Source organism: Mesocricetus auratus, unplaced genomic scaffold (genome assembly GCF_017639785.1).
Source record: "Mesocricetus auratus isolate SY011 unplaced genomic scaffold, BCM_Maur_2.0 Super-Scaffold_100047, whole genome shotgun sequence".
NCBI lineage: Eukaryota > Metazoa > Chordata > Mammalia > Rodentia > Cricetidae > Mesocricetus > Mesocricetus auratus.
In genome coordinates, this window is record NW_024429224.1 from 2316313 (window position 1) to 2337953 (window position 21641).

At 40.2% G+C, this 21641-nt stretch overlaps 2 protein-coding genes across 11 annotated transcripts in view; both read left to right on the forward strand.

The window, feature by feature from the left end:
* The window catches only part of Rabgap1 (RAB GTPase activating protein 1), a 126901-nt gene that overhangs the window by 56192 nt on the left and 49068 nt on the right, over positions 1 to 21641 (forward strand). For 8 of the 10 annotated variants that reach the window (XM_013122007.3, XM_005082096.4, XM_013122012.3 and 5 more), the window contains 3 exons: positions 238 to 412; positions 5015 to 5108; positions 10386 to 10536. In XM_013122007.3, the coding sequence (XP_012977461.1) occupies positions 238 to 412; positions 5015 to 5108; positions 10386 to 10536 (420 nt within the window). Of the gene's footprint in view, positions 1 to 237; positions 413 to 5014; positions 5109 to 10385; positions 10537 to 11790; positions 12168 to 21641 lie in introns of those variants that run through there. The other 2 variants (XM_040735595.1, XM_040735597.1) reach the window with 2 other exon arrangements.
* Positions 15909 to 20916, forward strand: Gpr21 (G protein-coupled receptor 21). The gene is made up of 2 exons (XM_005139295.4): positions 15909 to 18230; positions 18622 to 20916. Exon 2 carries the CDS (start codon positions 18989 to 18991, stop codon positions 20012 to 20014), a length of 1026 nt encoding a protein of 341 aa, XP_005139352.2. The 5' UTR covers positions 15909 to 18230; positions 18622 to 18988; the 3' UTR covers positions 20015 to 20916.

The window sequence follows — 21641 nt, forward strand, 5'->3', positions numbered from 1 at the left end:
CTGTGTAGCCCTGGCTGTCCTGGAACTTGTTCTGTAGACCTGGCTGGCCTCAAACTCATAGAGATCCGACTGCCTCTGCTTCCCAAGTCTTGGGAGAGGTTAAATATAACATAAAGGTTAAAGTTTGGTGCAGAATTCAAGATAACACCATTTATTCTTACATCCAAAACAAAATCAAAAGTGATAATTAAAACAAGAAAATTTGCTACATAATCCATTCTTTATCTTGTTTTCAAGATAAAGCAGAAGGAGAGGAAGAATAATGCTGACACTTTATATGAAGTTGTATGTTTGGAAAGTGAATCAGAGAGAGAGAGGAGGAAAACTACAGCCAGCCCTTCAACTCGTCTGCCACAGTCTGGATCTCAGAGCTCCATGATTCCCTCTCCTCCGGAAGATGATGAAGAGGAAGGTAAGTGTACAGAGATTTGTTGTGTGTAGGAGGGTGGAAGGCTGTCCACACTGCTGTAACTTCACCTTTATAGGGGCTGGTGATGGGATGTGGTATTGGAATTCATTCAGGGAGTACTTGTGAGAGTCTGCCATAGTTTCCATAGCAACTAGGAGAGGCTAGAAAATAGTTGACTTGGCCATTCTCTCTGTCCCTGTCTCTCAGAATTGATTTATCTGTGTGCATGTGCCTATGTGTGTGTGTGTGTGTGTGTGTGTGTGTGTGTGTGTGTGTGTGTGCGCGTGCGTGCGTGCGTGCGTGCGTGCTTGTGTGTGTTTTGTACTTATGCCACAGTGCACCTGTAAAGGTTGGGGGCAACTTGACTGGAATCTGTTCTTTCCTTTTAATCTGTGGGTTGCAGAGATCACCCTGAGGCACAAAGCATAGCAGCAAGCAGTGAACCACCTCATCAGCCCACATTGGGCATTCTTTAAGGTCCTTGTAATCACACTGGGGAAAATGATACTTTTATAATCTGCTGGTCACTATTTAAAGGTAATACACAGAAATGGAGAATAGAGGAAGTCTCGGGCACAGGAAAAGAGAACATTTCACGATGGTTTTCTAGCTCATAACAGTACAAGGTTTCATTTTTAATTAATGAAACTGATGATGATAGACGGTCATTTGAATTTGAATCTGCAAAATTCATAAAAATCACTTGTCACTGAAAGGAGTTTGTGGGACATCATAAGAGTAGTTTTTGAGCTTGGATTGAAAGTACAAAAACTCAATGGAGATGAATGGACTTTTCTGAACATTTCTGGCTAAGGAATCACATTAACAAAAATATAGTGTGCAAGCAATGATTAACTTTGTTAAAAGATATAAATATCCATGATTGGATGTGAATTTTCAAGTTAAGAGTAAGCAATGACTCTTTAAATCTTCTTTTTGGGAGGGCGGCATGTAACTCCCTCTGTCTTGTGATTAATCACCTTATGCTCAGTTTTTAGGACTATTGATGTCTAACAATTAAATGCTTATTGTAGCAAAGTGCCTCATAATTCTCACAGTAAGCCTAAAAATAGACATTATTATTGTCCTCATTTCTTGAATTAAGAAGTAAAATCAGAGAAAAGTAAATTTGTCCCAGGCTACATGAATAGAAATTGGCAATCATAATTTGAATCAATTTCATGAACTTAAAATTTGAGTTCAAGTCTGTCTTCATCTTCTGCATTTAGTTCTCATAAGTCATTGAAGTACAAAAAAGGCCTATGTATTTTTTTGAAGTCAGGTGCAGTTTGGCATTCCCCTGCCAAACCAGATAAATTGTGTTTTCCTTCCTTCCTTCCTTCCTTCCTTCCTTCCTTCCTTCCTTCCTTCCTTCCTTCTTTTCTTCCTTCCTTCCTTCCTTCCTTCCTTCCTCCTTCCTTCCTTCCTTCTTACCTTCCTTCCTTCCTTCTTGCCTTCCTTCTCTTTCTCTGTCTCTCTCTCTTTCTTTCTGTTCCTTCCTTTCTTTAGCCTTATTTATTTATTTAATGTCTGTGAGTGTTTTATCTACATGTATGTATGCACACTAGAAGAGGGCATCAGGTTCAGTGGGACTACAAGTTACAGATGGTTCTAAGCCTCCATGTGGGTGCTGGGACTTGAAGCCAGGACCTCTGGAAGAGTAGCTAGTGCTCTTAACTGTTGAACCATCCTCTCCAGCCCCTCAAATTATGGTTTTGTTGTTGTTGTTGTTGTTGTTGTTTGTGGGAGATTGGAATATCCCCACAGTTTGAAATTGTTGGCTATATATCTGGTAGACTTAAAACTTGAGTTTCTCTTTTAGGTCAGCTTCAGCTACAATGGAAGAATAGGAAAAATGTCTGCATAGCTTCCTTGAAACTCAACAGTAAAAACAAAGAACTCAAGTTTGAGAAAGACTCTCATGACAGCAGATTTGAGTCTCCTCCATTCAGTAGAGCTTGAGGCATATCTGCTGGTTGCAAAGAAATTTTGGCCTAACTAAATGATATCAGGATTTATATAATTAATACTAATCGGTGGCAGAAAATTCTTTAAATTTTTGAGTGATTCTCAGGAGGCTTTACTGATAGTTCTTCTTTTGTTGTTTTCCAAGACAGGGTTTCTCTGTATAACACCAGCTGTTCTTGAACTCTATAGACTGAGCTAGCTTGGAACTCACAGAGTTCCATCTGCCTTTGCCTCCCAAGTGCTGTGATTAAAGGTGTGCACCACTGTTGCTGGGTCCTAACGGCTTCCTTGGAGAGGGGTTGAGAAGGTGCTGCATCAATGATATAGACACCAGGAGTCAGATGAAAGGAAAAACAGGAGACTGTTTATTCAGTGATGGGGAGAACCTTATACACCCTCCCAGCCCCGGGCTACAGTTTGGTCTGTTTGCATCTAGTGGTCACCGCTCATTGGCTAGGCACTATCAGGACCTCTGATAGCACCAGACAGACTCCATGTACGCTCATCTCTCTGCATGGTAGGCCTTAGCTTCCTAAACCACCACAATCCCAGCTTACTGATGGCTCTTAACCAGGGAAATATGAGGACTAATAGCATCCAATAGTTCAAGGGGAAGGTAGTGGGTGCTAAAACATAAGCTCTGCAGAGGAATAGGATCTCTTTGCCCTGTTTTCCTTAGTGTTTTCCACAATATCCAGTATACAGTGGGTACTCAGAAAATATATATTGGCAGGATGAGTTAATTCCCTAAGACCCCACTCCCCTAACAAGAAACTAGTGGCATGCTATCTGGAGTACACAGATCTGGCCATACCTTCTTCAATCAAAATCTTTTATTCTACTTTCCCACCAAGAACCCTGTTGTACTATGATGATTGCTCCCTGGGAAAAATTACTAATCTCCGGAGAGGTTTCTCATCCACAGGATATCTGACAAGAAATCAGCACTTACAAAACAACTTTCTGAAACCTGAAATGATTTTGCATTCCGTTTCTCAACCCCTAACCTGTGTCTCTGTGTCTCAAATGACAAATTCCAAGTTATTACTATTGAGATTCATTGAAAGAGTCCAGAGCAGTAGCAGAGAATTATAGAAAATAGATCTTCCTGCTGCTTCTGAAGAATTTACAACTCCATGTAAATGTTAGCACATTTTTCTTGACAGTACACACATTTGGTTGTATGATTGGATCTCACCAGCAACACCTAGCCCATTTTTTGTCGTCTTCACAGGTTGTATATGATGGATGTTTTAATGAGTGGGTAATTGAGAAATTACAAAGAAGTGTTATTCTGGCATACTAATGAATTTGGGGGAATTGACCTTAGCGTCTTGAGTTTTTCTCTTCGTTATTGTTCATATACAGAAATACCTCATTTATATTCAGTCTGTCTTTCCCTTGTCTCACAGTCAAAACTATAATATCCAAAATGTTACAATGTAGGAAGTTTAATAATAGATGTCAAAGATTTATGAGCTTTTAAAGTTGGTGCTTTGTGGTAATACTCTCTTAAGGAGAGGTACACATGGATGCTATCCTCAGTTTTGCTTGGTGAAGATGTATGAAGACAGGTTAGTGAGTTTGTAAATGATTACAATTGTTTGAGAAGACAGTTGATCAGACAATTACTAAGTCCTAAATACTAATGGTGTTTTTAACTTAGGAAGTCCATTTCTAGCCATATGCCCAACAAAGCAGTGAAGTATGATCCTCATAATACTGAAAGCAGAGCATCAAAACCCTCCAGTGCTCAGAAAGAGGGTTGAGTAGATAATGTGCCACTGTTGCCTTCTTTGGTGTAAACCAGGGCCTCTGATATACCAAGTATCTGTCACTGAGCTGTGTCCTCAGCCTTTGTTTATCACCTGCATGTTTTATACTCTATAAATTCCTGATTAATTAAACTGATTTTATTATTTGTTTTAATGTGCATGGGTATTTTGCCTGCGTGTATGTCTATGCACCATGTGCATTCTTGATGTCCAAGGAGGATGTCCAAGGCTTCAGATCACCCCTGGGACTAGAGTTACAGAAGGTTGTGAGCAACCATATGGGTGTTGGGAGCTGAGTCGAGTTCTCTGGAAGAATACTGACCGTTCTTAACTGCTGTGCTGCCATCTCTCCAGCCCTCTATAAATTCTTAATGAATTAATTTTAAATTATTCATTTTGTTCTTTTAATTTTCTTTCTCCTTTCCCATGTGTTTGTATGTAAGACTTCTACTTACTTTGGAAAAGGAGAAAGAACATTCCACATTTTGAGTAGTTTATAATTGAGTTGTTTATAAATAAACGACTCTTTTCTATAATCGACGTAGAAAAAAAAACTTAATGTAGAAAGCAAAATAGGGGGGCTGGAGAAATGACTCAGAGGTTAAGAGCACTGGCTGCTCTTCCAGAGGTTCTGAGTTAAGTCCTAGCAACCACATGGTGGCTCACAGCCATCTATAATGAGATCTGGTGCCCTCTTTTGGCCTGCAGGCAAACATGTAGGTAGAACTCTGTATACATAATAAATAAAATCTTAAAAACAAAAAGAAAGCAAAATAGAATTAACAGGAAATAAAAACATTGTATATCTCATGCAGGATTATTACCATGTTCTTTTGATAAGCATAAATTTTGCTTATTACAGATAATGATGAACCTCTCTTGAGTGGATTTGGTGATGTATCCAAAGAATGTGCAGAAAAAATTCTTGAAACATGGGGAGAACTATTGTCAAAATGGTGAGTTATACAATTGCTCTACTTCTCATCCGTAAATCATTTCATGGGTAGGGAATCTTACCTAATTCTCAGTCTAGAACTGGTAGAGATTTATAAGGATAGCAGCGGAGATGTGAATCAGTTCAGAGACTTACCAGAAGCCTAGTAAAATCTCATTGATAGAATGCCCAGACATGGAATTCATAGACAGAGAAGGAGAGATCAGTCAGTTTTGAAGAGTGAAGAAGATAGGAATGATTGGCTGGTAGATGATAACAACAGAACTGTTTTGTAGCTGCCCCATCATTCTCTAATTCCAGAGCTGCCTCTTGCTTGCCAAGCAATAACTGAAGAACTGTAAGGAGGTCTCTGTACAATGGCTTGCACAAAGGAGACTGCCCCACAAATCTACTTGTGGCTACAAAATCTGTTTGCAAGAATGTGCCCTCTACTAGAGAGGTGATGAAACATATTGGTCACAGACCTGATTCTAAGGCACTCTGAAATTAGATGTTTTTAGGAGTCCACTGGACATAGAATTTAGACATCCTTACAGCCTCTGGTGTAAGAAATTCCTTAGGGTTTCAAAACAAGTATGTGCATCCAAAATGTAGCTATTGGTGCTATGCAGAAGGCGAATGAGGCCTGTCTTGTTTGCTTTTGTTATCCAGGCCAAATGTTCCTCAGTTACATACCCTGATAGTAGGCCATGCACACGGTGAACTTGCTTAAGACCCCACTATGATGGGAGACAGCTCACCTTCACAGTGTGCTTCTCTTCCTTGCTAATTCTCAGGGGTGGGCAATTTTCCTCATGGAGTTTAAAGGAGGCTAAGCAAAGTTGGCAAGTAGAAAAATAGGGGACAGAAAGCAGATACTGGCAGCCTTCCTATTGCCATTTATGTAGGAAAGTTTAATATAAATGTGAGAAATAAAAGTATTGATGTAAGTCTGAGTGCTTCAGTGAACAAAACAACAGTTCACTGTCGCACCTGCTGTGCAGCCTGCATCCGAGAATGTAGCGAGGTGGTCGGGATAGATGACACAGAGACCGGTCGGTTGCTTTAAGAAGACTTTATGCTTCCCAAGTCAGCTTAGGAGGAGACCCCAAGTCAGCTTAGGAGAGCAGTCTCTCCAAGAAAAAATGCTTCCCTTTTTAAGGACTTCTGCCATCCATCTACATACAATTCTTTCCAGACTTCTCACCCTCCTGGCTGGTGGTTTAATCTCCGGCCCCAGAATCAGGGAGACACAGCAGGGAGCAGGAAGAGGCATCTAGCCGTAGGAGGTGTCAAAGTCATGGTGTTTCAGTGAGCAGCCCTTATCTGAGCCCTATCAAGAGCTTTATAGCACTGAATTGTTTTCAGTAAACATTATCTCACAGCTGCCTGCTCCCAGGCCAAAGGGGAAGTGGGTTTCTGCTCAAGGTCTGGTGTCCCCACAGTTCACCTTTTTACAATTCTAAATAAATCTGTTAAATTGTTAAGATGAAAAAAATTATACTCCCAGTGATAATACCTAGTGATCAGAGAAGTTTAGAAGATGGTCACTGTGTGCTGTGTGTGTGTGTTAGTGTTACATAGGAGAAACTTCAGGTAGAGTTTTTCTTTGCTTGTGTTACATATGATACCTGGAATGACAAAGCAGAGTATGCCAAGCATGATGTGGGTGCCATGCTGTATCCGTTATTTTTATGTTCCCAGGTTTTTGTTTGTTTGGTTGTTTGTTTTTGAGGGCTTTGTTTTCTTTTGTTTGTTTTTCGAGACAGGATTTCTCTTTGTAACACTCTAGACCAGGCTGGCCTCAAACTTAGAAATCCACCTGCCTCTGCCTCAGAGTGCTGGGATTAAAGGCGTGTGCCACCATGTATGTTTTCAGTTAAGCTTAGTCTGGGAATATAGTTCTGTAGTGGAGTACTTGCCAGAACTGCAAAACAAAACGTGGCTGATTCCTGCAAGATAGACATGGTAGAGTTTGTCTACAATCTCAGCATTGGGGTGTGAAGGCAGGGGGATTAAGACTTCTAGTCCAGCCTAGGCTATATAGCAAAATTATGTCTCAAAACCACGAATATGGGCCAGAGGGTGGTAGTACATGCCTTTAATCCCAGCACTTGGGAGGCAGAATGAGGAAGATCTCTGAGTTTGAGGACAGCCTGGTCTACAGAGTGAGTTCTAGGACATCCAAGGGTCTACAGAAAAACTCTGTCTCGAAAAGCAAAAAACAAAAGCAAACAAACAAAAAGAATATGGGGACCCTCTCCCAGCTGTGTAACACAGTAATATATGTAGTTAAGCACAAAGGCCACCCCGATCAGCCTAAGGGCCTTCCCTTTGTAGCAAAGACACTGATGCCACATGCCCTCATAAGCACAGTCCTTGGCTGGTGTCATGCCTTGGTAGTGGTTTCTAAATACCAGTTATATCAGAATTCACTGATGGTGGCAGGAAGTTGTTCCATGATAGGCACCAAAGCTACACAAAAATCCTGTCTTTAAAAACAAAAACAAAATGATACAAACATGAATTTGGCTGGCCATAGTGGCTCATGCCTTTCAGTACCAGCACTCAGGAGGCTAATCTCAGATGTCATGGTCCTAAACCATCATAGGACTACACATGATGATGTTCTCACAATGCTTTGGACAAAACACTGTCTCTATTGGGAAATGTCAAATATGTACACAAAAACAGGGCAAACCAAAGCATATGTTGTCTTTAGACATGTGACCTACAATACATGAACTGATGTTTCTTTACTATCAGGAGTCATGACTTCTGATACTTCTATCATTTTTAGTTTCAGCTCAGTGACCTTTGAATGCATGGACGATTGCTGTGGGAATTTTATTAATGTGAAATATTTGTGGTATAAACCAGCATTGTAATAAATATTGACATAATTTCATAATAGCATATTTAAGATCATCTCCACAGTATTTATAGTCCAGAACTCAAGAGCTCACTTTCTGCCCTGTAACTCACTCTGTAGCCCAGGCTGGCCTTGAACTCACTGTGTAGACCAGACTGACCTTGAACTCAGAGACCCGCCTGCCCCTGGCCCTAAGTGCTGAAACACACCAGGATACCGGGACACACCAGGAGAGAGCATATTTAATTCTGTGAATCCAGCACATTTCATTAATGACTTAGTTTGGTTTGTTGTCAATGTTTGTTTCTCATAACTCAGCCGTGTCCTCCCATTCTCTTAAATACGTTAACTGAATTCCCATCTATTTCTGCTGTCATCATATTATTCTCAACTTCTTTTACTTGTTTGAGTTACGTCTTCAGATATATAATATTCTATTCTGTTTCATCCATCTCATTATTTTTGTCTATCTTATGTGTTCTATGGATAGTATGCATTGTAATATCAAGGAAACCAGAAGTTTGTAAAACTACTAGTAGTCCAGTTGTTTAAAACTTACAGATTTCAGGGTTGCAGTAATCATAGTTTAAACATTTACCATATGCCAAGCAGAGTGCCAAATTGTATGCACTCTTAAAATTATAACAATATTACAGAATTCTACATTTTCACAGACAGGGTAAGCATACTAATAAGCAAAGCCAGATCTTTTCAACATAACAAGTCTGATCCTGAAGCTAGTTTATTTACAGAAGTAGATTTTAATACAGAATTAGTAAGTATGTTTATGTGTCATTTTCCAGGTTCATTTGAATATGATTCTTGGAAGATAGGAACACTGATGTCCTCACTATAAAATAGTATGCTAGTTATATGTTGAGTTGATACTGTCGGTGACAAAAATCATTCTGAAAGAAATTTTACCAGTATAAGTTATGGTTAGCACATTTTTCCGTGAAGGACCAAATAGCAAATATTTAAGACATCATGGTCCAGTGATAGTCTATCACAACTACTCAACCTCTGCTACTGAAAATCCAAACAGTCATAAACAGTAACCAGAAAAGTACTCAGAATTGTGTGTCAATAAAAGTTTATTTACAAAGGAGATGGAGGGCTGTATTTGACCCAGAGGCCATAGTGTTTCAAACCTTTAATTAGCAGAATGACTAATACTGTTTTTTTACTGACAACTCTCCATATGTACGCACTTAAGGAAAGTTTATATGAGACCACGCTTATCTCTTACATTATGGTATAGAAACATAAGACAAGTAACAAGCAATTTTTAAGTTCACTGTGCATTATTCTCATAGAATTCAGGTGATGTGAAGACTCAGACATTTTATAGTATGTTGCTGGGTTAGTTTGATAGTCACAGGAGCATTTTCTGTGTCAATATCCTGCATTAGTGATGGTGGCTCTTCAGTCACAGAGGAATTGTGACAGAATGGATGAAGTGCTCATCAGTCTTAAGTCTTAGGACTACCTTAAGTGAACTAACAGGCCTTCTTGTCCTCCCTACATGTGTAAACTAGGATTAGTTAAAGACACATGCAAAACACTAAGATCGTACCAGTGTTTCAAGACAAGCTTTATTTTGTTCATTATAGATGAAACCTGAAACCCAAGGCTTTAGTAAGTTGTGTTGTTGCAATAAGAATGTTCTTAGCCACCACAAATATTCAGAGATGTTTCGTGAAGGAAGAGCCATAAAACCTGCCGAAAACGTACTTGAAATATTGTCATACTGAGGATATACAAATGTGCAGTTCATAGCTGCCGTTGGAGGGCTAAGCCTTTTCTATGTGCCCATTATTTGCAACTTTTCAAGGGTTCATTTTTATTCATGTGTATGTGTGTTTGCCACTTGTGTGCAGGGTAGAGGCAGGCAGAAGGGAGAACTGAAGTGAAGTCACAGATGACGTGGGTCTCTGCAAGAGCAGCAACTTAAGCATGTCTTCAGTACCCAATTGCAGTTTTTCTCTTAAGTCGTACACAAGCCACAATCAAAAAGCATCCCTGAAGTTTCTGGTTCTCCCTCCCTCCCTCCCTCCCTCCCTCCCTCCCTCCCTCCCTCCCTCCCTCCCTCCCTCCCTCCCTCCCCTCCCCTCCCCTCCCTCCCCTCTCTCCCTCCCTCCCTCCTGTCCTTTTCCTTTTTTATTGGCTATTTTCGAGACAGTGTTTCTTTGTGTAACCAAGTGCTGAGATTAAAAGTGTGAGCAGTCACCACCTTCTACTTTTTAGATAATTAGACACAGTGGCTTGCAGGTGCCATGTTACTGCTTCACTTATTATTATTATTATTATTTTCATCTTTTATTATGTGTTACCTTCTTGTGTCTTTGTAAACCGTTTTCATTTCTCTGAAGACTCTTTCAGAGCCTATTCCTTTGCTGAAGTAATAAATTGCAACTTTATTTTTAGGCATCTCAACTTGAGTGTGAGACCAAAGCAGTTGTCATCCTTAGTGAGAAGTGGTGTCCCGGAAGCTCTTCGCGGAGAAGTCTGGCAGCTGCTAGCAGGCTGCCACAACAACGATCACTTAGTAGAGAAGTACCGAATTCTCATCACAAAGGTCAGAAAGGATGTGTGGTTCAGAGTGAATAGTGGACGTTTTTAACTTTGTCTTAAGTAAATAGAGTTCTTCTCTTGGCACAAAGATGAATGCACGAAGTTTACTTCCTCCATTGAGTTTATCTCAGTGCTGTGACATGCCTTCTAGTCCACTGTGCATCTCAGTCCTTCCAGCCTAGATTAACATTTGACCCAGGTTACTTGTGCTATGCAGTATATACCAGTGTTTTGTTTTGTTGGGGGACGGTCAATTCTCATGTGAGTTTATATTTATTTGGTTGTGTTTTGTTTTGTTTTGTTGTCTTTTAAAATGGGTTCCTGGCTTGTCTAAAACTTAACAGTACAGCCAAGACTGCCTTGAACCTGTGGCAGTTCACCTACCTAAGGCTCCCAAGTGCTGGCATTATAAGCATGGGTTACCACACCCAGCTATCTGTATTTTTTTATATAAATATGCTTTTATAAAGAAGGCCTTCTTTCAGCTTCTACACTTAACAAGAAAATACTTCTGTAGTCTTACCCTTAATCTGCTCACGTTCCTTCCTCTAAGGTGAAGCCCTTATCTTCACAGTGTTCCCTGCTCAAGTTGAGGCATTCTTCAAGGTTTCACAAACAGAGCAAGAAAAGAGATTTAAAGAGCAAAAAACCTCTGTGTACAGCATACAAAGATATAAAGTGATTTCCTACAAGATTAGGCAGCATTTGTGCCTTTTGTATTCATATATCTGGGTTTGGGTTTGGTTTTCTCAAAATTTTGGAAGTATTTATCTGCTAGGAAGCTTCTCTGATAGGTAAATTTGAACTCTAGTCTATAAATATACAGATTCTCCCATAGCACTTAAAGTTTCTTAAAATTTCACATACATTTTATGTATTTTGTGTGCATGTGTATGTATGTGTTTGGGCCTGCTAGTGTCCTAGTACTTGTGTGGGTTGAGGGCAGATGAAAACTGGTAAGAGTCCATTCTCTATATTCACCATGTGGGACCTAGGGACCAAACTCAGGGTTTCAGTCTTAGCCACCTTTAACCATTGAGCCATCTTACCTGCCCAACATGAGAACTTTTGATATGACAAAAGGTAAAATCTTTGTAAAGAAAATATTTAAACCTTATTAGGAGTGTATATTATTTTTTTAAAAACTGTTAACACAAAACAGTTTTATAGGAAAAGAATATACAGAAAAGGGATAAGATCTCAAAAGAAAATGAATGTCTAACATAAACGTAATTGTGGGCTGAGGAAGCCAGACACAAGGACATTTGAATGTCCTTTATTGAATGTGCTTGACAAATAACAGCAGGGGTCATAATGGAATGGTTAATTTTCCCAGGAGAACTCTCAGGTGTATTTTATTGGATTACAGCTTTTGAGACAGAGTCAAGAAAAGAATTCATTTGTATCATCCCCTCCAAGATGCAGAAAACCCTGTAGAAGATTGGAGGCGGAAAGGGGAATTGGGCGGAATACAATGGAGGGCTGTCTTCCAGGGACAGTGTGGCCATTACACTCTGGAACTCCCAGTGGCTGAGGACATCTGCCTGGGACGTGCCCATGATCCTGCCCTTGAGTATTCATGCAGTTAAAGATCACAGGGGAAGAGACACACTTTGTTCACTAGTACAGCCACTGGTAAGTGGTCCACACTCCTGAGAATAGCCCTTCAGTTGTGTAAGTAACCATAATTAAACTAGTTGTTCTCAAGAAGAAAATACACATATAAATGTAGGTGAAGTTGTAGTTGAAAAGAGGAAGAGCATCAACAGGAGTAGGAGGGGAGTATAAGAAAGTAATGACAGGGTGAATATGTATATGAAATACAGCATATAATAATGCCATTACATGTAACTAGTACATGTTCATATGCCTATAAAACAAAAGTATGGCAGTCAAAAAAGTTATTTCCTTATAAAAGTTAAGAATCTTAGATGCTGGTTTTCCTGTGTTGTCTTGTTACATGGGAAAAAAAATCACAAGCTACTGATCATGTTCCAAAAAAGGTATATCATGTACACTTGCACACAGTGCATAACACTTGGTAATAACAAGAGACAGTGTCCTTGATCATATATTTATTGCACTTTTGTGATTGTTTTAGAGTGTGTTCTTTCTACTTAAAAAATAGCCTGGTGTCATTCGCTTACTCCTGTAATCCCAGTACTATGGATGTAGAGGCAAAAGGAGTTCAAGTTCAGCCTGGACTATATAAACCCAATCTCAATTCCCACCTTGCATAAAAGTAATAAAGCCTCAAAAAAAAAAAAGTTGAACGTTACCAAGGCTTTTTCTGCATGGAGTTCAGAGCTTGCACTTGAACTCTTGTTTTGAATTTTTTTTTTTTTTTTTTTTGAGATAGGGTCCTACTATGTAGCCTTGGCTAGCCTGTAACTTGGCCATGTGGCCCAGGCTGACCTCACAGAGATTGACCTGCTCCTGCCTCCCAAGTTCTAGGACTAACCCAGAGCAAGCACTTGTAGATTCCTGTGGTCTTTGGTCCTGACCTCTAGCGTACTTGTTTTAACAGAAGCTAGGAAGTGATTCCCTTGGTCTGTCTCACTGCTTATTGTCTCATGATGTTTGCGTCTGGTAACACAAAAGCTGGAATTCAGCATGAAAGGAAAAGAAGGTGCTTTCCATTTTGTAGCTTCCAGAACCTACCTTAGTCCCTTCTATCTTTGACTATATTTTATAATACTTTATATTTTATCTCAGTTCCTCATAGTATTTAGTATTCAAAATTTACAGCAAAACCGGTTGTACGGTAAATGCATTTTACAGCGAGAGATGCTCCTCTTTTCCATCCCCTCATTCCTTCTCAGACGTGTGTGTGTTCTTTTCTTGATTGAGCTTTGTTTCAGTTGTGAGACTTGGCTGCAATTACAAGCTCATATCCAGACCCTAAGCTACCAGCCATTCTGTATCACCAGTATTTTATCTCTTAATTACTTGTCCAGTGGAAGCCGTGGAGGCCCAGCCATATCTTACAGTAAGTCTAGAAATAAAATGCTCCAGTGACAGTGCCATCACTGAGCAGATTGTTTCCTTCTTAAATAAAAATATCTCTTTGGCCAGGCATTGGTAGCACACACCTATATTCCCAGTACTCAGAAGGGAGAGGCAGGCGGATCTCTGTGAGTTCAAGGCTAGCCTGGTCTACAGAGTGAGTTCCAGGACAGGTTTCAAAGCAATACAGAGAAACCCTGTCTCAAAAAACAAAACAACAACAAAATCTCTCTGAAATGTAATAGGCAAGGACTGAAATGTGGCTCTGAGCACCCAGCAATGAAGCGTTGTCTGTTTCCCTAACAATTACATATAGCAAGTATTTCCATAGCATTTACAAAGTATTGTTTTGCAAATAATTTATGAGGGGCTGATATATATAGGAATGTTAGGGTTTTTTTGTTGTTGTTGTTTTGGTTTTTGTTTCTTTTGTTGTTTGTTGTTTTGGTGTCTCTGTTTTGCAACAGAGCTTCTCTGTATAACAGCCCTGACTGTCCTGGAACTCACTATGTAGACAAGGCTGACCTCAAAAATCTCAGAGATTTGCCTGCTCGTGCCTTCTGATGCTAGGATTAAAGGTGTGCACTACCATTGCACAGTTTACAACAATATTGTGTATGCTGTATATAAATACTTCCTCCTTCCCCTGTGCTGGATATTAAACCCAGGATCTTGGGCATGGTAAGCAAGTACTCTATCATAGTACCCAGTTCTCTACTGCATTATTTTCAATAAGAGATTTGAGCATCCATGAATTTTATATACAATAAAGGTTCTGTGACCTATTTTCTTTGGATTCTGAGAAATTGCTATAGTGTGTGTGTGAGTCTTACCTCAAAACATACAGGCCATGATTTTACCATTTCAATGTGGATACTCGTGCTGTATAAGAAATCTTGGTAGTTGAAGAGATATGACTTAGCAGTTAGGAGTACTTATTTGCTCTTGTGGAGGACCTGGGTTTGGTTCCTAGCACCCACATGGTAACTCACAACTATCTGTAACTCCAGTTCCAGGGTACTAGATGCCCATGTAGTGTACATAAACTTATCCAAACACACACACACACACACACACACACACACACACACACACACTTATACATAAAAATAAAAGCTAATTAATTTCTCTTAATAGATATTATGTTGTAAGTTGCCTTTAAAACTATTGGGAAAGGAAGCGGGCCATTGGTACTGGGTACAGGGGCTACAAGAGAGAAGAGTAGGAGGGAATTTGAACATCATTATAATGTTACACATGTATTAAAATGTTATGAAACCCATTGTTTTGTACACTAAAAAGTACACAATTGAAATACAGGTGACACACACACACACACACTACCCTACACTACCGCTTCCATGTAGCGGTTGCTGTAGTTGGTCTCTTTGAATTACTTGTAAAAATAAAGACTCTGCATATCTTTGGAAATACTTCCATTCCATTGAGTTTCTGCATAATAAAGACTCTGCATATCTTTGTGGAAATACTTCCATTCCTATGAGTTTCTGCATATCAAATCTGCCTAGGGAGGTCTAAGGTTTCCTGAATTCCAATAATGTGAATATATTGGTTTGACTATTTAAAAATTATTATTTGGGACTTTTTTTAACGCATAGGTATTTTATATCATTTAATTGGGTATGGATTGAACATCCCTATCTAAAAGCTTGGGATCAGAACTGTTTCAGAGTTGGGGTTTTCTGTTTGGTTGTGTGGTGCTGTTGATTTTTTGTTTTGCCTGGGTTTGGTTTGCATAGACTATCAGTTAAACCACTATGATAAGAAAATCTGAAGTGCTCTGAAACCTTAGACTAATGGAAGTCTTTCTGAGCTTGCCTCTAGGTCCTGAACTGTAAGATTAGGAATGCCTACCCTGTATTGTGGGTACACCAACAGTTATCATTACAGCTCTATTTGGAAGCTCTTTCTACCTAAAAACAGAATTTTGTTGTATTTGGCTTGTGTTATTTATTCAGTTAAAAGAAGAAATGTGTCTTTTTACTAGTCCTGAGAAACCATAAAGTCTCATGAGAGTTTTAGAAGAAAATATATAACCACTGAATTCAGATGACATTAAATGTTTCTATCCAGCCAGGCGGTAATGGCACACACCTTTGATCCCAGCACTCAGGAGGCAAAAGCAGGTAGATCTCTCTGAGTTGGAGGCCAGACTGGTCTACAGAACAAGTTCTAAAACCATCAGAGATATACAGAGAAAACCAAAAACAAACAAAAGGTTTCTCATTCAACCCTTCTAAAAGTCATGTCTTCTTTTTTTGTCTGTCTGTCTGTCTATCTGTCTGTCTTGTTTTTTGAGACAGGGCTTCTCTATGTATTTTCCTGGCTGTCCTGGAACTCACTCTGTAACCAGGCTGCCCTTGAACTCACAGAGATCTACCTGCCTCTGCCTCCGAGTGCTGGGATTAAAGGCACACACCACCAGAACCCAGAGGACTTATCTTCTGGGTTACCCTGGAAGTTGGTAGTTGGGCACAGTGTAGTGCTGCAGTATTGGGGAGGAGTACCCACTGTGCAGAGGTGAGGAGGCTAAGGCCAGGCCAGAAGCCAGCAAGGGCCAAATCTTAGAAAGTGACATTGTGTTAACAGAAAAAAAACCTGAATCGTTTCATTTCATGTTTATTTTATAGTACTTTGTATTCCCAGTGCTGACTGTATAGAAGGCAGGTGCTCTAGTGTTTAACTGTGTTTCTGATCCCAACTGAAGCCATACATTTAAAGGCAGTGTAGCTGGGTATGCTGGTGCAGAGGGGCAGGCTGATTTCTGTAAGTTTGAGAGCAAATAAAAAATGAAATGAAATAAAGTAAAAAAAACAGTATGTAAGATTTCATGTGTCTGACAAGAGGCAGGTTGCCCTGCTTCAAATCCTCACACCACCATTTTCTACGTTTTCTGGCAGTTGTTGTTGGGCAGTTTACTATCCCCAGGTATAAAATGGAATGATAGTTTGGTAGTGTTAAGAGTGTTAATCCGTGAAAGTATTCAGCACGATTCATAGTCATATTAAGTATAAGCAGATGCTCAGTTACTGTTATTAACTGATTTATCATTTTAGTTATAGAATGTTGTTTTGGTTGTAGTGAAACATGGCAAACAATAATTGTGGGAGTCTCCCTAATTTACTGGGGACATGTTCCAAGCTCTCCAGTGGTTGCTTAAAGCATTAGATAGTGCTGAACTTGGAACTGTTTTAGCCTTTCCATACTGTCAATGAAGTATAACTTACAAAGTAAGCATAGTAAGAGGTTATAAATAATAGATAACAACAAAATAGCTATGACAGTAGGTTGTGATAAGTTATGTGAATGTGGGCTATTGCAAAATGCAGGATTTTCCATTCAGTGCTTTCAGACTGCAGCTGAGCCTAGATAATTGGCTATAAAATTACAGCTCAGGAGACTGCTCTGCTGTGTAAGAGGCACTGAGAGGTAGAGCCCCTAGCATACCATGTGCTGGTGGATTAGTGTGGAAAGGGACCTTGAGAAGTAGGAACAGGAATCAGTACCTCAGATAATATCTGAGTGACAGTGTCTAGTGAGGCCTGTCGTATACAGTTGTTAGTGTTGCGCGGCAGCATGCTTTAGGTCCTTGCTTTCCTCAGCTAAACAGTTTACACGTCACACAATTGTGATTGTAGGCATCCTTTTGCCCACAGTAAGAAAGCTTGTATGAAATAAGTAATATAAATTGGATCACATAATGCTCTGTTCAGATGTATAGATCTCCTGGGATTATTACAGAGGCCATCGTTTGTTTTCTTTTACTCTTTTGGGGATGTGGGACTTTATTCAGGCAGAATTATTCCATTCCCATGGCACCCAATTCCTAGTTATCTGAAAAAAAAAAAAGCCATAGGATTTCAATTTGCATTGTGCTAGATTGCATTGAAAGATTTGAATACTTGTACCTGAAGAATATCTGCATGCTGTCACTTGGGTGGAGTACTTAACTAGACTAAGGTAGAGGCAAAATAGCATCACAGCATCCTTTCTTCATATTAGCCAATATCCAACAACTGATAAAAGAAAATTGAGGCTGACTTTTAAGTCTTCCAGCTATAACTTCGTATGCAGCTAAATTAGAATTCCTCCATTGCCATGTACTGTTAACACACTTCCTTTCTTTGATACCGGTTCTTTGTTCTTGGGAAAATGGTACACAAAAATAGGACTTTCTCCCTCAACCCTCTGGTAGTGTCCTTCAACCCAACTCCTGACTCCTCCCTTTTTTCCCATCCCCCTCCTTTCCGTTCCTCACCACCCACCCACCCCGGTAGTTTCTGCCCATTTTTCTTACTGGCAGTCTGGATTCTACTCATTTGCCTAAGAGGGGGATTCTAGACAGACCAGAGACAGCTTTCAGATGTTGCACTGCTGGCAACCCAAGTCAGTGCCCACGGTGCAGTCTGAAAACTCGGGAGCTTCTCTCTGGTGATGAATTCTAATGAGTTGCCCAATATGCTAGAGTGTGTGTGAGCACATGTGGTTTTCTTCGCTCCCCCCTTCCTTCCTTCCCCAAGCCCTTTCTCCCTGCTTCCCCTCCTACTCCTTTACCCCTCCCTCTATGCCTTAGCGCTGCTCTACAAGGCTGAAGCACAGTCCTGCATTGCAAGGCTTTCTGTTAAGGATTTCTTGTGGCTTTTGTTTGGATTTCAGCATGCAGAATTACAGGTAATACTCTGAAATTGAGCTAAGCATTTAAATTCTACTAAAATGTTTTCAGAAGTAAAATAGTACATTGGATGTAATGAAGGAAATGAATCTTGGTTAATTTTTATCAATGATAAGTGTAGCCAAATGTTTTCAGGATTGCCATAAGGAGGCTTTTTCTCCTGTAACAGGTTAAATAAAAGAACATGAGGGTAGAGGGATCTGTAATTGCTTTCCTTTTATGTTGATCTTGGAGACGCGGTCAGTATAGCTGCTCCTCTGGGGTAAGCACCCTTTACGGAGGGTGCTGCTGAGGGTCAAGGGGTGAAGGGTGGCAGTCTGAGTTAGCTAGGGTCTTTGACTAGGACATGGAATGCAAAATGTAAAATGCTCTTTCCTTTTCTTCTATCAGCTGTTCAGAGGAGACTCATTACAACTCCTGCTGAAGCTCCTAATCTTCCTTCCTCTGCCCCTCCCCCACCCTCACTTGGCCAGAAGACACTGTCCCCAGTTTGCCTTATTCCCTTGGTGCATGGTGAACATGTCAGTATGGCAGAGTCTGGGACTGTCCAGACAACTGCTGTTGGCTCTCCCTATTCCAGGAAGAATTTAAAGGGAAATTGCACAGCAGGCAATGCACCATAGCAGCAGCAGCAACAGTACCAGAACTTGGTGACCAGGGTTCCCTGGCATTGTCACACACAAGGTTGACTGCAGTGACAATAGCTGCTCCTGGGAACTGTGGCAGCATGAAGTGAGAGCCAGTTCCTGAGCACGAGATGAACTCCACCTTGGATAGTGATCAGAGCAACCATCCTTTCTGTCTCCTGGCACTGGGCTACTTGGAAACTGTCAGTTTTTGTCTTTTGGAAGCACTGATTATTGTCTTTCTAACCATATTGATTATTTCTGGCAACATCATTGTGATTTTTGTGTTTCACTGTGCACCTCTGTTGAACCATCACACTACAAGTTATTTTATTCAGACAATGGCATATGCTGACCTCTTAGTTGGGGTAAGCTGCCTGGTCCCTTCCTTGTCACTACTCCACTACCCCCTTCCTGTGGAGGAGGCCATGACTTGCCAAGTATTTGGCTTTGTAGTGTCAGTTCTGAAGAGTGTCTCCATGGCTTCTCTGGCCTGTATCAGCATTGATAGATATATTGTCATCACTAAGCCTTTAACCTATAATACACTGGTTACTCCCTGGAGACTACGCCTATGTATTTTTCTGATTTGGCTGTATTCCGCCCTGGTCTTCCTGCCTTCCTTCTTCCACTGGGGCAAACCTGGATATCATGGAGATGTATTTCAGTGGTGTGCAGAATCCTGGCACACCAACCCCTACTTCACATTGTTCATCGTGGTGATGCTGTACGCCCCAGCTGCCCTCATTGTCTGCTTCACTTATTTCAACATCTTCCGCATCTGCCAGCAGCACACAAAAGAAATCAGCAAAAGGCAAGCCCGATTCAGCAGCCAGAATGGGGAGACTGGGGAAGCCCAGACCTGTCCAGATAAGCGCTATGCTATGGTCCTATTCAGAATCACGAGTGTGTTTTATGTCCTCTGGTTGCCATACATCATCTACTTCCTGCTGGAAAGTGTCACTGGCTTCAGCAGCCGCCTTGCATCCTTCCTGACTACCTGGCTTGCTATTAGTAACAGTTTCTGCAACTGTATCATTTATAGTCTATCCAACAGTGTTTTCCAACAAGGATTAAAGGGCCTCTCAGGGGCTTTGTGTACTTCTTGTGCAAGTCACACTACAGCCAAGGACACTTACACAGTTAGGAGCAAATGATCCCTCAATGGATGCCATATCTGAGGGGCTCATAGACTTAGTCATTTTGTCTATAGGGAGGAAGGGTGGCTTGGTTCTCCTTTACCCTTCTATCCCTGTGCTCCCCGTTTACAAGGAGATCTAGGGCAGGGTAATTTTACTCTGAGCACTTGAAGACTATCCAGATACCTCCTCAGATTGCAGAAGTTGTTTCCTAAAGAAGATTTAAAATGAAAAGAATCAGGATCATGAAAAAAATTACTCTTGATGCAATTCAGTTTCTTTTTGAAGTGTCATGGAAGTGACTGCAGTTTCAGATTCTAAAGGAATAAAGCCTCTGACTGAACCTAGGTATGAAAAGTGTCAGCACTTAAAGAAATTACCATTTTCTTTTCCCTTTTGTAGATTCTTCCAAGAAGTGTGGAACTTATGTGCAATTGATATCTTTTTTTTTTTTTTTTTTTTTTGGTTTTTACGAGACAGGGTTTCTCTGTATCAATTGATATCTTTTAACAGGGAATATTAAACTAGATTGGTAAATTTCTTTATCTGTGCCAAAATATAACTGCACTGCAGGTTTCAGTACCCATTTAGATAGTGAATGTCTTTGAGATGAACAATGTGAACACTGAGCACTACTTTTAGAGTTTTGAAATGAACCATGAAGTAACCATACAGTGAAGTCACACAGTTTGTGAGAAACAGCTGCTTTCACTCCATACCTGTGAGCATTGTGTATATGTGCATAGAAGTTACATTATATAGTGCTTCTCCCTGTGCTTCTGTGTCTGTGAATATTGAGAATATTTACATTGTGTTGGGTTTCAAAATGTACTTAATTTAAATAAATAATAGATGGATAGCTGTCCATTGTAATGTGAAAAAAGTGTGTGTGTGTGAGAGAGAGGGAGAGGGAGAGGGAGGGAGAGAGAGACTTTAGTGTTTTCTGTTCTTATTCAGTCTTTGATAAGAACTCAATCAGCTCAGTGCTAAGTATACTATCTGCTTTTTAAATAGAATCAGCTAACATCAGAGTCACCAGGTCATTTTGGAAAACATTCTTTTTTAGGTCCTATCAAGAAATCCCCTTTGAAGGGGAGAAGGGATGTTCTGGTCTGTGATCCTCTTTTTGGAAAAAGTCTTTTGTTCATATAGTTCTTGCCTCACCTGTTTTTCCAAAGCAAAATGTATAGCATTTTATTGTTTAGAATTACTAGAATGCTTTATGTTGACACATAGTTTTACCTTTGTTTTAAAAGTGCTTTGAAAGCAAGAAAATTGTTCATCTAAAAGGAGAGAGAGCTGTTAGCAGCTTGCATCAGAATCTCCTGAACTTTATGCTAGTTTTCACTTTTAGAAAGTGTCAGGAAAATTAATTGGGCTCTGCCTTTGGCCAGAGGTTGTAGTGCAGGTGCAACTGTGATGCTCAGTGAAACGGATGATGGAGGAGACCGTGGGTCTGGCAAATGTAGGTTTCCAATCCAAGAAAGGATGAAGATGTTTTTGAAACACAGGTATGCTTTAGTTTTCCATCCTGGTATTAGACGACTGTTTCCTTTTAAATAGAAGGTATTATGTTTATCTCCCCCCCTCCCATTCTTGTACTACACCCACAGTTGAATTTATTTGTTCTGTTTTGCTTTTTAAA